The 16,632-nt window shown below is 41.8% G+C and overlaps 2 protein-coding genes across 3 annotated transcripts; both read left to right on the forward strand.

The window, feature by feature from the left end:
• The first annotated feature begins 1,746 nt into the window (after positions 1-1,746).
• LOC133894868 (DNA excision repair protein CSB) lies at positions 1,747-6,813 on the forward strand. 2 transcript variants are annotated; one of them, XM_062335060.1, is made up of 7 exons: positions 1,747-2,075; positions 2,174-2,390; positions 2,489-3,043; positions 3,118-3,514; positions 3,667-5,120; positions 5,445-5,879; positions 5,972-6,813. In XM_062335060.1, the coding sequence occupies exons 2-7, from the start codon at positions 2,298-2,300 to the stop codon at positions 6,641-6,643; spliced, it is 3,606 nt and encodes a 1,201-aa protein (XP_062191044.1). In that variant the 5' UTR covers positions 1,747-2,075; positions 2,174-2,297; the 3' UTR covers positions 6,644-6,813. The 2 variants fall into 2 exon arrangements, with proteins under 2 accessions (XP_062191044.1, XP_062191037.1); XM_062335053.1 differs by having other exon boundaries at positions 2,190-2,390.
• A 170-nt stretch (positions 6,814-6,983) lies between these two features.
• Positions 6,984-12,522, forward strand: LOC133894884 (basic helix-loop-helix protein 80-like). The gene is made up of 9 exons (XM_062335072.1): positions 6,984-7,114; positions 7,486-7,534; positions 7,622-7,864; positions 7,964-8,116; positions 8,802-10,265; positions 10,350-10,529; positions 10,690-10,824; positions 10,914-11,000; positions 11,608-12,522. Exons 5-9 carry the CDS (start codon positions 9,981-9,983, stop codon positions 11,815-11,817), a joined length of 897 nt encoding a protein of 298 aa, XP_062191056.1. The 5' UTR covers positions 6,984-7,114; positions 7,486-7,534; positions 7,622-7,864; positions 7,964-8,116; positions 8,802-9,980; the 3' UTR covers positions 11,818-12,522.
• Positions 12,523-16,632: the final 4,110 nt, after the last annotated feature.

Consider the following 16,632-nt stretch of genomic DNA (forward strand, 5'->3'; position numbering starts at 1 on the left):
CGGAGTTAATATGGACTTCACAAATGTGGTCCATCCTGGATAAATGTCATCGGCAAGATAATACCCCATTGTATAATTATGACCGTTGATGATATAATTAATTTTTGGAGCTTCCCCTTCGGCTAGCTTTACGAAAAGATGCGAACGGTGAAGAACATTGATATCATTGTGAGACTCTAGTAAACCTAAAAAAGCAGGCTAAATTAAAAGATCTTTTGAAGCAACGGCTTCTAGAATGATTGTGGGCTCGTACACATGACCGGTATACTGACCTTGCCATGTTGCAGGGCAGTTTTTCCACTTCCAATGCATCCAATCTATGCTCCCAAGCATTTCGGGAAAACCTCCTTGCTCTCCAATAACAAGTAATCTAGCGGTGTCATACTCATTTGAAGATCTTAGGTACTCATCTCCGAAGACTTTAATAATAGCTCCAACAAACCTTCTAAGACTCTATAATACTAGTACTTCTACCGATATAAATATATTGATCTATAAAATCTGCTGGTGCTCCATAACTTATCATCATGTATGTTGCAATAATCTTCTGCAAACAAGACAACCCAATGCGTCCATTTGCACCTCTTTTTTGCACAAAATAATCATTGTGTTGTTCTACAGCTTCCACTATGCGAAGAAACAAAGAACGAACCATTCTGAACCTGAGGAAAAAAAAAACAAGAATGAGAAAATATATGCGAAGAATAGGATGAACAAAGAATACAAACAAAAAGAATGGACTACTTGCAAACCTACGCCAAAAGAAAGATGGCCTGTAGGTCGGATTATCTGAAAAATAGTCATTGTACAACCTTCAATGCTCACCTTCTCTATCGTGATGGATATATTGACGTCCGGGCATATAACCACCCCATCGTGGAGCATTCATAGCCTGATATTGACTATGTGCTTTGTGTAATGTGGCAAGGTTGAGTTCGTCGTCATCATCATTCGACGATGATGATGAATTTAAGAGAAAGCGGCGACTCATTTGAGACAGAGAACAAATAATAAGGCTAATGACTTGGTATAGAAACTAGGTGAATGAAGATGCATATATAGATGTGAAAAGTATAACTGTTGAAAATATATCTGTTAGAAATATAGCTATTGAAAATAATAGCGTTTAAATATGAAACGAATATTTGTTAGTTACAAGATATTAATAAAATAGAGGTGAGTGGATTATAGGGAGACAAATTTAGAGAATCGGTTGGAACACGCTGGAAAGTAGGGAAGGAAATCCGAATAGAGAATTCTCTATTAAGAGAATAGGTAACCAGAAATAGTTAATTGGTTGGAGTTGCTCTAAGGATATGTTTGTTTCAGCCGAGAATTTAGAAAAATAGTTTATAAATTGTGGATTGTAAAAAGTCGGATTGTAAGAAACTGTATTATAAAAAGCATTTAGACTGTAGATTTAAAAAACTTTTATGAATAATTTAGTAAAATGTACTTTCACAATTTATAAAAATCTGAAAAATAGCTTATCAGATTCTCATACCCCAACAAAACAGATTATAAAAAGCTATAATAAAAAAATATCTATTTATTTCAATTTCACTTTATAAAAACTGAAAAACAGAATCCAAAACTGACACAAACACACGTAATTCACCAAGACTGGCCAAGCGGTGGCCGCGTCGGACGATTCAAGTACACAACACCTACTTCGGGGGTCGACTAGACTTAGTTCATAGATTTATAGAGCTCTATTTGGTGAATTGACATTCTCCCCTCCCCGTCCGCTTCGTCTTGGACGGAGAAACCAAACCCTGACGAGGGTATCGAAATCCTAGGGAGGGAGGGAGGGAGGGAGGCGTCTGTCTCAGGGTACCTCCGCCACCACCTCCTTCCGGCAACTGACTAGGCAAGCCAGCGCCGCCAAGCGCGCGAGGCCGCCGCAGGCCCCTCCCGCTGGTGCTGCCTGGATCCTTCGCCGTAGCCCCGCTCCGCAGCCCGCCGCTCCTTCCTCGGTCGTCTAGTGGACCGGAGTGGATTGGAGACCCGTCCCATCCGGGCGTGGATTCACTGGATTTGATTGGTTTCGTCGTCCTCCCCTTCCTCGTTGGAACGTAAAGTAACCCGTCCATCCTAGGACTAGCTTGCTTGGATGAATTTTTCCTTTGACGAATTGCTTAGGTGGATTGGATTCCCTTCATTGTGATAGCAGTTGGTCTTGTTCTCAGTCAGATCCAGAGAAATTTCCAAGCGATTTTGGGGACTCCAAGTCCGCGGCTGTGTGTTACTCGAGTGACTAGCTAAGGAGTATTGTGTCTTCTCCCTGCCGCCACACCATGGACGCAGAGGACGATGACCAACGCTTGCTGCATAGCCTCGGCGTCACATCCGCAAACATCGAGGACATTGAGAAGAAAATCCTGTCACAGGCAAGTCACCGTCCTTGACCTTCAGTTGGCTAGCGAACTTGGAGCAATTCTGAGTATTCCATCTCATCTAATCGCGTGTGTCCCATTTCACTGTGCAGGCCCAAACTGATCTGAAGCACGATGTCGAATCAGGAACAGCTGTCAATGGCTATGAGAGGAGTAATGCCACACCTGAAGCTGATGTGCAGGCCAAGCTGCACCAGAAGCTGCGCTCCGTGCAACTGGAGATCGATGCTGTAGCCTCCACCATTAAACGAGCTAAGCACGCAGCTGGGAAGCAAGACAGCTCGGACAGGGGTGATGCACAAGATAAAAAGAAGCAGCATGCTGATCACACCGCTCAAGACGATCCTCATGGAGGAGCCCTCCAGCAAGCGCTTGCCACCGAGCGTCTTAAAAGCCTCAAGAAAGCTAAAGCACAGATTCAGAAAGAGATACTACATTCCGATCCCCACCCTTCCAGCTCAGACAACCAGAAAGATAAAATGCTGGCCATGCTGGTTGAAGAGGAGCCGAGGCGTAAGAAGAAGCTGCTAATGCCATCTCCTGGGCCTAAGAAGATGTCGACACCTAGACTGAAAACCATGACCTATAATGACGACGACGACTTTGATACAGTGCTTGACGGGGCTTCTGCGGGATTTATGGAAACTGTGAGCTACTAGCCCTATAGGTTCTTATTTCCTGTCCGTCTCACTGTTTTCTAATGTTACACTCTATTGTGTAGGAAAGGGAAGAATTGATCAGGAAGGGTTTGCTGACACCATTTCACAAGCTGAAGGGCTTTGAGAAGCGAGTTGAACAACCTGGACCTTCGTGTAGGCGAAATGATCCCTCTGAACCAGCCGAAGAAGCCATGGAAGCTTCCAGGATTGCTAAAGTTGTCCAGTCATTACAGCAGATTGCACAAAGCCGCCCTACAACCAAATTGCTTGATGCAGAATCTTTACCTAGACTGGATGCACCTACTGCTCCATTTCAAAGGCTTGGAAGACCTCTAAAACGTCCTGTTTCTCCCAGTTCAGAAGAGCATGAAAGGAAGAGACGAAGGAATAAGATCAAAAGGCCCTTGCCTGGCAAGAAATGGAGGAAAGCCACCACAAGGAAGGAGTTGTTATTGGACGGTATGTCAAGTGTAATTTGCAGCTTGTGTATCTTCTTTTATTTTATTTCTGTACAGCTAGAAAATGCAGAACGAATTTCTCCAGTTCTATTTGCTACTTATTTTATAAAATCATTGCAGTGAGCTTATTATATCTACATTCTGTAATTATAGATGAGGATGTTGGAGACACAGGGGCGTCAAATTCTGATGATGAAGATCAAGCAATAGAAGGTTGTGACGCTCCTGTTATCCTTGAAGGCGGTTTGAAGATTCCTAGCACAGTTTATGAGCAGCTATTTGACTACCAAAAAGTGGGAGTGCAATGGCTATGGGAGTTACATTGTCAAAGGGCAGGTGGAATCATTGGAGATGAAATGGGCCTGGGTAAGACTGTGCAAGTCTTATCATTTCTCGGTTCTTTGCATAACAGTGGCTTGTACAAGCCTAGCATTGTTGTTTGCCCTGTAACCCTGCTGCAACAATGGAGAAGGGAGGCTAGTAAGTGGTATCCAAAGTTTAAAGTTGAAATCTTACACGATTCTGCAAATGGTTCAAATAAAAGGAGCAAGACATATGATTCTGACAGTGAAGCTTCTTGGGATAGTGATCAGGAAGAGGTTACACGTGCAAAGCCTGCAGATAAGTGGGATGACTTGATTTCGCATGTTGTAAATTCAGGATCAGGTTTGCTTTTGACTACATATGAGCAGCTAAGAATCTTAGGGGAGAAGTTGCTTGATATAGAGTGGGGATATGCTGTGTTGGATGAGGGTCACCGTATAAGGAATCCCAATGCTGAGATAACGTTGGTGTGCAAGCAACTGCAGACCGTGCACAGGATAATCATGACAGGCGCACCTATCCAAAATAAACTTTCTGAACTCTGGTCTCTTTTCGATTTCGTGTTCCCTGGAAAGCTAGGTGTGTTGCCTGTATTTGAGACTGAGTTTTCTGTTCCAATTACTGTTGGTGGCTATGCTAATGCAACACCATTGCAAGTGTCTACAGCGTACAGATGCGCTGTTGTCCTACGTGATCTGATCATGCCATACCTTCTTAGGCGTATGAAAGCTGATGTTAACGCACAGCTTCCCAATAAAACAGAGCATGTTCTTTTTTGCAGTCTAACACCGGAGCAACGTGCTACTTATCGTGCATTTCTTGCTAGTTCAGAGGTGGAACAAATATTTGATGGCAACAGAAACTCTCTGTATGGGATAGATGTTCTTAGGAAGATATGCAATCATCCTGATTTACTTGAGAGAGAACATGCCGCTCATAATCCTGACTACGGAAATCCTGAAAGAAGTGGAAAGATGAAAGTGGTTGAGCAAGTCCTTAAAGTCTGGAAGGACCAAGGCCATCGTGTTCTTCTTTTCGCTCAGACGCAACAAATGCTTGACATTTTGGAGAACTTCCTGACGGCTTGTGACTACCAATACCGAAGAATGGATGGACTAACACCTGCAAAGCAAAGAATGGCACTGATTGATGAGTTCAATAACACAGATGAAATTTTTATTTTCATCCTGACTACAAAAGTCGGTGGATTGGGTACAAATTTGACTGGTGCAGACAGGGTTATTATATACGATCCTGACTGGAATCCTTCGACAGACATGCAGGTGCAGTTTCTGTGTTCAACGTATATGGATATTTTTATCTTTTAACATTTTTTCATATATGCATTGTCATTGCTCTATTAATACAGTTGTTTTAATGGGCTTAAAGAGAATGTTCACGTTGAAAAATTGGGTGCCAGTGGATGATTACATGGTAAATGGATAATTTTGAATTCAATATGCTAATACAGTTGCATGCATAATCCCCTCTGGTTTATTTCCTAAGTTTTGACTTGTTTGTAGTTTCATTTTTCAATCATAAGGTTCTCTGCAAACTTGCATCCATATCTGACCAACACTAACCCAATTAAACTTTGTGTAAAGTAGGCCAGGGAACGTGCATGGCGAATTGGGCAAACTAGGGATGTGACGGTTTACAGACTAATCACGCGTGGGACAATAGAGGAGAAAGTCTATCACCGACAGATATACAAGCATTTCCTCACAAACAAAGTACTGAAAAACCCTCAGCAAAGGAGATTCTTTAAAGCCAGAGACATGAAGGATTTGTTCACGCTACAAGATGATGACGGGAACGGTTTAACTGAAACATCAAACATTTTCAGCCAATTGTCTGAAGATGTGAATATCGGGGTTCCGAATGAAGATCAACAAGACCAGGCACATGTTGCTTCTGCTCTACCAGCCATCAGCGAGGCTGAACCATCCAGTAGAGGAAAAGGGAAAGTGGACCAAAACTCTGACCAAGCAGATGAAGAATCCAACATTTTGAAGAGTCTTTTTGATGCCCAGGGCATTCATGTAAGAAATATTTTCTTGTGCCTATGGAAAATTAGTAGCTTCATTTTTTCATGTTCCTGAAAATAACATCCCTTCTTTTTGAACTTGCTCAGAGTGCTATCAATCATGATGCTATAATGAATGCCAATGATGACCAGAAGCTGCGCCTAGAAGCAGAAGCTTCACAGGTGGCACAAAGGGCAGCTGAAGCTTTACGCCAATCACGGATGCTCAGAAGCCGTGATAGTTTTGCTGTTCCCACATGGACTGGAAGATCAGGTGCTGCTGGGGCACCCTCCTCTATTCGCAGGAAATTTGGATCTACAATCAATAGCCAGTTGGTTAGTTCTTCACAGTCATTAGAAACTTCAAGCAGCAGGGGTCAAAGTCTTCAGGTGGGTGCTCTAAATGGCAAAGCGCTGTCATCTGCCGAACTTTTGGCTAGGCTTCGGGGAGCCCGAGAGGTAGCTGCTTCGGATGCATTGGAACATCAGCTCAACCAAGGAGCAGCTTCCAATCATGTATCAAGTCCGTCAGGGAATGGTCACTCATCTAACTCTTCTAATAGGAGCATGATAGTGCAACCCGAAGTCCTAATCCGCCAATTGTGCACCTTCATACAACAGAATGGCGGGTCTGCCAGCTCTACAAGCATAACAGGACATTTCAAGAGCCGCATACAGTCCAAGGATATGTTGCTCTTTAAGAATCTGCTGAAGGAAATAGCAACGCTGCAAAGAGATGCAAACGGTGCTATGTGGGTGCTGAAACCTGATTATGAGTAATTGTAGCTGTAGTTCACAGGAGCAAATTTTTGGTCTAGGATTAGCTTCCTGCATAATTTCATTTTGGATGGGAGAAAATTTGAAATTCAATAGAGAGAGCTTTTGCTATGGCTGACTGATTCTTTTTATACGGAAGGAATGAACATGAAACACGAACATGTTTTGTGACATGCGTAACATGTAAATACAAGAATACAAATCTTCTGCACTAGTCTGTGTCTTGTGGATTTCACTGTGTTGTTGTAGGAGGTCGCTTGATGTAGCAGACTCAAATGTTTGGCGCCATGTTCTGCAGTTTCATCGACTTTAACTAACTAGAGAACTGCTAGTAACTATTAGTAAGTTACAGATCGACATGATGTTGTTGGAGGAAAGAAATATGATCAAGAGAAATGGGAAGGATAGATGAAAAAGTAGCTCCTTTCATGGATGAGTGAGAAGCCAATTTGTTCTTGACTCGGGAAGAAAGAGGTAACATGATTTTTTCTCACAACTGTAGAATTCTTCCACATGGGTTTCTTCCTGTAATGTTGCTTTCCTCTCAGATTTCTCAATTTGTTCGCTTCTTGGTTTTACCTTTGTCCTTGCAACCAGTTTTTCATACACTTAGTACACCATATAGATATGAATCTCTATAGTTATAAGAAAACACCATTTCCCAAACCGCCCGAGTCATTCAGCTCAAGTCTTCACACACACACACACAAATGTGAATATTTATACAGTGCTTCAATTTATTGCCTGTCTTTCCTTTTTGGCTTCACCATGCGCCTGCTATTGTTGTTGCTGCAATCAGTCATGGCTGCCATCCAATTCATGGTTGGCTGGTTGCTTTGTTGTAGGATGCTGAAATGATCGTACTGACCCTGACTACAGTTGTAGCTACAGAAGGTTAGCTTATTCATCTGCTAAATTAGTGTTGCCGCCATTGGATGTTCATGACCAGATTATGTAGCAGTAACATATCGTCTGTTGCAGGTACCTTGGGACCATAATGCCTGACTTCAGCGTGAGCCAATTTTTCTTTGCCTCGGTTTATGTGGTATGGGGATGGTTGTACTTACATGCAGTTTGCTGGCATGTCAAGATACCTTTTGCATACTTTGGTCAGCCTGAAACGCTTCTACCCCGTGTCCGCCTCACAGTGGCCAACGCTGTGCTTGTGCTTGTGCTTGTGGTGTTAAGCCACCAATTTAGCGGACTGGTTCACATGCTTATTCGGTAGTACTCTCCTGCCCTTTTCATGAATTGTATGCAATGCTGGAATACAAAATGAATATCGCTTTGCCTTTCTGAAATGTGCATCCTTTCCCTGTGCAGTGAGATGGCATCGCTTTTCGTACATTAGTTAATTGTACATGCCACAGCAGTTATGATACTTGGAGTCGGTGTTTAAGAAAAGCGGAGCTAGGCGGTGCCTATGCACTAGGCTGGGCAGCACCGTTTCGCCTAGCATCTAGGCGTTTTGTCTAGGTGTTTTCTCTATTTTCTTTACTTTTATGTGTTAATATACAACATTTTCCTATTTTCTCTATTTTTCTATGTCAATATGCCAAAAGTACAATGGTGCCCAGGCTTACCACCTGCCTTTTGGAGAAATATATCCTGGCTATATTATCTTCCATACAGTTTGACCTTTTGTCTTTAGAATGAATCCTGTCTCCAAACCTGTACAACCATCAATACTTCACTGGAACATATATCCTGGCCTCGCCGCCAATTTTCTTGATGATTGTGTTCATCTCTGAAGGCAAAGTTCGTTTCAGATATCTGTGTTTTCAAAGCATCATCTGAAGTTTATCAATATTCTATGTTCTAATTTTCTTCTTTTCGAAGCTTGCTTTGCTTCAATGAGCCAGATGGTATGTATATCTGAAATCTGAAATAAAATTTCTGAAGCGTGATACGACCATTCCAAAATATATGTGTTGGTAATGAATTTCTACTTATCTGCCAGTCGTTGAAGGTTTCCTGTGAAATGAGAGGTTTATTAGACTGGTGGATGCCATTTTGATGTTTCGTTCTTTCATGTAGCTATTTATTATCTGAATAGCTAAAATTATCTGAATTTCATAATGCCTCATGCCATCATGTGATTCAGTCTAAAAATTGCAGGTTCACCTTTCTCTTTGCTAATTTCTTTCATGGTTGCAAGCAGCGTGCCTTTCAAGGATGCGACAAAACATGGACGCGTCCCTACCTAGTAGTGGTGATTTTTCCGACAGTTTCTTCCACCTGAAAGGGTTGGTTGCGAGTCTTTGTTTTCTTGTCAATGGATTGGTGTTTCAAGTTGAGGTAAGTTCTTCTTAATTTATATATCTCTGTGATGAACTGGTGAAATGCTTTATCATGTGCCTATTATGCAGAAGATAATCTTTGCTATGTACATATTAGCATCAACAAGAAATATACCTACGATTCATCCTATGGTGCTGTTGTGCATAAGCTTGATTGGAATCGAACCAGTGGATTTGACAGAAAACAAGAAAGATCACCATTTGGTCAAAGCAACGTTATTCGATAAGGATTCAGTACAATTGTCTCCTGAGAAGGATTGGATGATTCGGTGATATGATTGCACAGCACAATTTCCTCGTGGCTTGCATTTCTTTTCATGAGAGAAGATGATTGTTTCCTCTTTAGCTTGCTGGGTTGTTCTTGGCAACAAGATATTGGCAATTCGGCGCGAGGAAACTGCATAGTGATTGGGCCATGTTTGGTGGACACAATCGAGGCCAAGGGAGACCACGCTGATACACTTGCCTGATCAAGCTGCTGGGACACTGTGATGGCAAAGCCTACTTGCTAGTACTTGTTAGCACACGAACTCAGTTCAAGGGGATTTTGAAGCTAGTCACGCACGTAACTCGTAACTCGCAGATCAGACACACGACTATAATCTCTCGAAACCTTGGGCAAATGAAGTGTTTCTTCTAAAGTTTCTGCAAAATTGCCGCATCCTTTTGTTGTCGTGAAAGCCAAAGAAAGATGCTCGCACTGAATTGCAGTTTCAGGAGCATTCATTGGTCGATGGCCAGTAATGAATCCCCTCTCCAACTGCCCTACCGGCTCACCAGCAGCTGAGCCGACAAACCATGCTCCAATCCAGGCTACATGCAGGGACACGCACATACATGGAAGACATCAAACAGAGAAGCCACTGGACAACAGATAATGAGGGAGAAGCTAAGTGTCTTGTGACAAGACCAGTCAGATTGTACAACCCAGCACATCTCTCTCTCTCTCTCTCTCAAGTTCTTTTATATATGCTGGATAGCTGAGTGCAGAAACCATAGTCAGGCTAGCTAGTTAACACCACAAGCGAAGAACTCCACTGATGGCTTTCAGTAACACCATGGACGGCTTCTGCAGCAGCAACAATGATGAGTTACACCACTCTTCATCTTTCCCCTACTTGTTTCAGCCCATCGTGGACCTGCATCCTGCCTCCAGCGACTGTAACCTTGAGATCAACAGCAGCATCTCCATGGCGCACCAGTCACCGTCATCAATGGCGGTGACATGTCACGATGAACCCTCAGGCGCAAACAACAGCGCCGTGGCCGCACAGGCAAGTGCCGCCGCCGCCGCCTGTGCTTCACTGAGGTCACCTCAGCAAGAGGTGAAAGAAATTAAGCATGTCATTCATGAATACTTTTTCACTGCACACTGCACCAGCTGTATGCATGGGCTGTCTGATTTTCAGGATAGGAGCAGGAGCAGGAAGCGTGTGCGGAACAGGGGCCCTGGAGGAGGAGCGAGTTCGAGTCTAGTGGACACGAAAAACGCAAGGCGCAGTGATGATCCGGAGGCCATGGATGCAGGATACATTCATCTGAGGGCGAGGAGGGGCCAGGCCACAGACAGCCACAGCCTTGCAGAGAGGGTCTGCTCTGCTTACCATATTTTAACTAAGTTTGATTCTTAGTACTATTCAGTTAGCTTGTCTCATAGTTTTCAACTTATTAGCTGCAAAGTGCCCATCGATTCTTCGACTGTATTAAGATGGCTTGATGAAGTGTAAGCATGGATGCGTGATTGTGCAGGTGAGAAGGGAGAAGATCGGTGTGAGGATGAGGATGCTGCAGAGCCTAGTTCCTGGTTGTGACAGGGTTGCAGGAAAGGCTCTAATGCTCGACGAGATCATAAACTATATACAATCATTGCAGAACCAAGTTGAGGTGATTATCTCTAATTGTTCTCTTTTTTTTTGGTTTTTAGAAAACATGGGAATAAATATGATCAGCAACATCTTGTGCCTTATTTCCAGTTCCTCTCAATGAAGCTTGCCACCATGGACCCGGTGCTGTATGACCATCAGTTCGAGATGGACGTTAGCTACCCGAACTTCACCGAGGTATTGTATACAATCCTTCTGTTTCGTAATGTTTGTCCGGTCTCCTGTCTGTTTCTTAGGTGGCTAAATACTTAAGTAATATTTAGTAGAATTGTATCAAACCTGCACTTATTAGAGAGATCAATACAACATCTATCTAAAGAATAAGAATGATCCAATTGGGTAAATGAATGGTCAACTTTTGTGCCTTCTACTTATGCCTAAGTAGCACATGATTAGCACTATCATGTAATAAATCCTGCATTGCCACACATGCACTTGTGTGGCATCAACTAAGAGCAGGGCAATGTATCTGGTCCAAATCGGTATTAGCTGTGGGACCCATGATCAGTGATGGTAATTGTGATAGATGCTATAATGTTTTTGCGTATGGTATTAGAGGTGGGACTTATGATCAGTGACTCTAGCATTATAGAGATAATATATTTTATTAATTTATTGTTGGTAGCAGCTATATGACCTGTTTTTGTTAAGACCTGTTTCCACAGTGATTACTACCGGATAGTTAGGCAGCATTTATTGCCTACTACCTGTTTTTTTTGCCGCATTGTGGTTGCTCTAATAAATTTGTTCTCCTCCTCGTGCTACTGTCGATTCAACGTTGCAGCTTCCAAGAACGGCGTCAGTGCCAGACGAGCAGCTGGTGCAGTGCTCGGGCCGAGCCGGCCGAGCAGCAGCCAGTGATCCGCAGCTCGCTTCTTTCGATGGCGCCACAAGCATGCTGCACGCAGATGCATCCAGCGATCTGCAGCAGCACACCTTTTTGCAGGAAGGCGGCAGCAGCAGCAGCAGCCGCGTGATGAACGTGATGCACTGATCGATGCCTCCTCTGAGTCAAGCTGCGTACGATGTCATGTGCACGTACGGGCTAGCTCCACCTTTGGTCAGAGTAGTAGAGGTCAATCAGAAGAGTTAGCAGCTACCTGCCTAGCTTGAACTTCATCAGATTGGTTGGCTAGTCGATAAATAGCAGTTTCAGATACTTAGTGCTGCATGTCTGAAACTAAACATTGCAAGCTACAGCGGCAGGTTTAGGCCTGCATGCATGCCCGTATGCGTAGATAGGAGGTGACGTAGGGATCAGTGAGCATTCACCATTCAGCATCGGAGGAGCAAGCTAGGACGTACGAGTCTAGCAGGCAGGCAGGCAGGTAGGTTAATTACCAAGAGATGGATCTTATATTTGTTTGTTGGTTCATCCGCAGCTGTGTGTCTGTCGACACAACTCCAAGGGGCTGGTGTCACTGTTCCTTTGTGATGTAGTAGTAGCTAGTACTCCGTATTTTGTCTGTTTGATCGGTGTACAGTGGTCGTATAGTACGTAGTTGCATGGATATGAAATCATCTGTGTGGAGCAGTTCAGCTCATGCATCAGGAGTACTGCCTCTGTGCAAGCTGTGCATGTGCGTGTGCGTGTGCACTGCTGCATGCATGCTTCCCGAGGTGTACTTGATGCAGCGCCAGGTCAGGATGATATGACTTGTCCTGTATGGCCTGGACACATCCTTCGCTGCCACCGTACGTGTTGCTGTTGGACCTCGCTGGAAATCATAGCAGCAGTGATATATATGCACATGCACAACCAAGAGAAATCCTTTATTTTACCCTCTCAAAGCTAAATCAGGCTACTGTCCTGACGAGCGTGGTATGTGTTGCGATCTAACAACAGGCTCCATCATGCTCTCTCTACAAAAACCACTGGATTTCCCTATTTTCTGCTGTAGTCTGCATGTACAGAGATCTCTCAGAGCCACGTGGGGAGCATAGGAAAAAAAAAAAAAATCCAAAAATAGATAATAAATATAACCTATTTATCAAAATAGAAAATATATCGGTATATTTGTAAGTCTAGCACTTGTATTTGGCACTTAAACATCGAGAAATTGATTCGTATTCGATACCTGAGGTGTTGAATATAACACTATTTACCGTATTTAACACATCAGGTGCTAAAACTCCATGTATTTGGTAAATAGTGTCGTATTCGACACCTCAGGTGCTGAAACAGGTTGACCCCGCTTATGTCGCGTTGAGTCGGTGCTTTCGGTGCGCCGGTCGCATCGTGTCGCGTTATTTTGCTTTTATTGCTTTTTCGAACCTATACGTTGTCGTGTTTCGCTATAAACTACGAGCGGGCTGGTTTTGTAGCACAATTTAGTTTTATCAGGGCATGAACGAATAAATAAAGAAAGACATTGAACGAGTGAGTGTGTGTAAATTTGTTTCAATGTAATTTTATTGATATTTTTATTATTTATTTAATGTATTGTGTAGGTGTCTTTTTAGGGAAGTAATGTCGGGAGGATACAAAATATAATTTGTTTAACAATAATAGTTGTATAGTACGATTATCATATAACTCGATACAGATGTTACATACACTGATAAACATTACATGCGATATGGGGTTTTTCGTCGCTGCGCGAATGGACCCTAACTATAAAGAGATGACGATAACAAACGTTGGCATGTACGATATGTCTAAATACTAACTTAATAGCATGACATTGCTAAACCAAACATGCCTTAGAAAATCAGGTTAAATAGATGCTCTCTACTGAGTGTACCTAGATATTTGCCATTTTGCAGGACATCAGGGCCCTCCGTTTTAGCGCGACGGTCCTCTCCCGCTTCCTTTCCCTCTCTGCTTCGTGTGCCTCAGCCGCGGCGCGCTCTTTGGCTACCCTCCTCATATGCTCCTCCTCCTAACACTTAAGCTATAGTTCCTCCTACTATTGCTCGTACTCCTAGCGTCTGTACGCATCCCTCCTCCACTACATGCTCATGTCGACCCACTGCTTTTACTGCGTATTTTGCTCCATATCCAGCCATTCCATGAAGTTGCAGATAGGTGGAGGAGATTGGACAAATGAAATAAGAGGGTAGATTAGTAATACAATGCATGAAATCATACAAAAAGTGCCACATTAGTGATATACGTCGCTATACCGATGGGTACTCGTACGGTCCATGTCGAAACTTGTCGTATTGATAGTTGGCACACATGAAGAAGCATAGACCATAGGTGTAGGAGATATCTTGGGACTCATAAAGTTTACAAGGGTCGCTATAGAAGCACATTAGCATTAGCAGTTCGACCTCTTGGGAGACGAAAATCTCCATATGTTTCTTGGGTGAGCTTGATGTAGCTAAGAAAGATATTGCAATTGAGAGAGCTGAGAAAAGAGTGGTCTATCCATAGATGAGGGTGGGGTTATTTATAGTGGCTCGGGGCTAGTGTATGGACTGAGTGTATGAGCTTGGCTGGGGGTTGGAGAATTAGATTCCTTGTGAAAGTTAGAAAAGTTATGACATTGATGCTTGACAGAGATTCTATGTGAAAATTGTTGCTTGGTGTAGTTATTTCATTCTGCAAAAGGTTATTGTTGCCTCTGCATGGAGGTATAGAAACCGCCATGGAACAATGAGTTATTGTGTGAAAGTTGTTGATTTTGAGTGGGTATAGAAGTAACATCTATCCTTTTGATTTTAATCCAAAGTCGAAGTCTATTTTAAGCATTCATCCTAAAGCGAGCACAATCCGAGGTTGAACAGTTCATACAATCACATTGTTGATTTAGAGTTGCAATTAATGTTAGTCCCCGAGGCCATATGGGCTTCGGCCCAGGTTGCCATCTGACTGAGGCTCTGCAGCCTTAGCTATTTTACAAAAAAACCCAAATTTTGGGTAAATTACAAGATGGTCCAACTAAATAGTACTGTGTCTAGTACTTTTTCATGTTTAGGCTATCGGTTTTTCAACAATTGCACATTGTGTTATTAACTGATGTTAAAAAAATTGTATTCTAGACCCTATTTATCTGGAATCCTAATGTTCAATGTGTTTGCTTCATGCAATCCCTATAATATACTATTTAGTTTACAACAGTGTTAATTTTGTAATTGAGATCATTTTTTGCAAAATTACATACTAATTCACCTTAATTAATCCCAAAGTGCTTTTATGCCTAAAAGTGCTTAACTCAAGCAGAATTAAAATACAAAATCAAATTAAGTGATTATCTCCATTTAATATTTGTGAAACACAAGGTAATAGAACCATGATATCTACTGTATATTTACAGATTATCCATCATTACTATAAGGTCTACATTTTATCACCTTAACTTAATGATTACATTCAACATGTTCTTCCAAATATTATACTTAGCATAACACAAGGTAATAGGAACATAGGTATCTACTGACAAATGTCAGATTATGCTTCTTACTACTATGAGACCTACACTACATTTGGTGATTATCTTTAATGTGTTAGGTACATAATTTGATATCTACACTATGTAATTCAAGTCTCAACTTGACTTTACAAAATTTTGCATCATTACTACAACATTAACCTGATGATTTTTAATTTACCAACAGTAAATTAACTAAATATATGGTCAAATCCATGTAGGATACAATGACCGTCAAAGAGTTCAATGAATTCGCGCTTGACGGTCACAATTATCCAACATAGGCAATGAACGTTAAGATTTGTCTTACATCTCACGGAATAATAGCGGCACCCTAACCCTCTCTAAGAGTGAGATCCACTGCTACCACATCAAGTTAAATATGAAACATTATACATAATAAGATATCATATCTATCAGTATCTCAAATCTGAGTATCTGATGGAAGAGAATCCGAGCACTTTATGGCTAGCTCTCAAAAAACAAAATATGGACAGCAGAAGACAATCATTATGCCTGATGCAAATTATGAATGGTCACACCTCAGACTCCAAGGTTTCAAATCCATCGGAGATTACAACCATGTTGTTCATAAAATGTGTTCCAAATTGCATTTTTGTGAAAAAGAACCTGCATATGCAGAAAAGATAGAAAACTTTATCCACTATGCTTCTCGCTAATAGGATCTTATAACAACAATATCATGCAAATAGAATACAAAATTTATTCTGACGTAATACATGTATTACTTCAGGCTGAAAAGCACGATGAACTCCTTCTAAGGAATCATCTTCAGTGTCCAATCGACTGCTCCTTTACCCGAAGTACATGACAATGTTCAGAATAACAAAAAGTTCGATGGCTCTCTTAGAAGCTATCCAAATAACTCCAATGGTAAACGTAAACACAACAATAAGCAGAAGCCCTATGCACTGAATTAGGGTCAAGGCATTTTCAAACTTGATAATTATAATGTTTGTCACAAGTGTGGATGCTACAAGCACTCCAATAAGAAATGTCGCACCCCAAGATATTTAGTTGATCTGTATTTACAATCTGTGGAACGTAACCGACCCGCTCATGGTTAAAGATTTGAAACACACTTCAATCTTCAAACTGACTCCACCAAGGAGGCTGGTTGTTCATAACAAGTTCTACAAGAACTAAGTAACAACCAGACTCTTTTGTAGCCAAAAGATCCAATGAGCACGGAAAATATGCTTATTATATTTGCTATGCACGACATGTTTAGAGATCTTAATTAGTCTCTCAATTCCTTAGATACCATGTTATCTACGTCACCTTAATTGTTGTAATACAATATTGTATCAGCACTTATGATACTAAATAAAGTTTGTATGTATTCTATAAATCTGGTAAAGAATTTCATATCAAAATTTTCAATTCTATATATAGACTTTTACGGGAGTCAA

The sequence above is a fragment of the Phragmites australis genome, chromosome 2 (genome assembly GCF_958298935.1).
Source record: "Phragmites australis chromosome 2, lpPhrAust1.1, whole genome shotgun sequence".
NCBI lineage: Eukaryota > Viridiplantae > Streptophyta > Magnoliopsida > Poales > Poaceae > Phragmites > Phragmites australis.

Excerpts from the sequence above, each read along its gene's own strand:
- LOC133894884 (XM_062335072.1), top strand. The coding sequence starts at position 9,981 with ATGGCTTTCAGTAACACCATGGACGGCTTCTGCAGCAGCAACAATGAT. Across the intron at positions 10,530-10,689 it reads GCCACAGCCTTGCAGAGAGG|GTGAGAAGGGAGAAGATCGG; the intron begins GTCTGCTCTGCT and ends GTGATTGTGCAG. Across the intron at positions 11,001-11,607 it reads GCTACCCGAACTTCACCGAG|CTTCCAAGAACGGCGTCAGT; the intron begins GTATTGTATACA and ends TCAACGTTGCAG.
- LOC133894868 (XM_062335060.1), top strand. The coding sequence starts at position 2,298 with ATGGACGCAGAGGACGATGACCAACGCTTGCTGCATAGCCTCGGCGTC. Across the intron at positions 3,044-3,117 it reads CTGCGGGATTTATGGAAACT|GAAAGGGAAGAATTGATCAG; the intron begins GTGAGCTACTAG and ends TCTATTGTGTAG. Across the intron at positions 5,880-5,971 it reads TTGATGCCCAGGGCATTCAT|AGTGCTATCAATCATGATGC; the intron begins GTAAGAAATATT and ends GAACTTGCTCAG.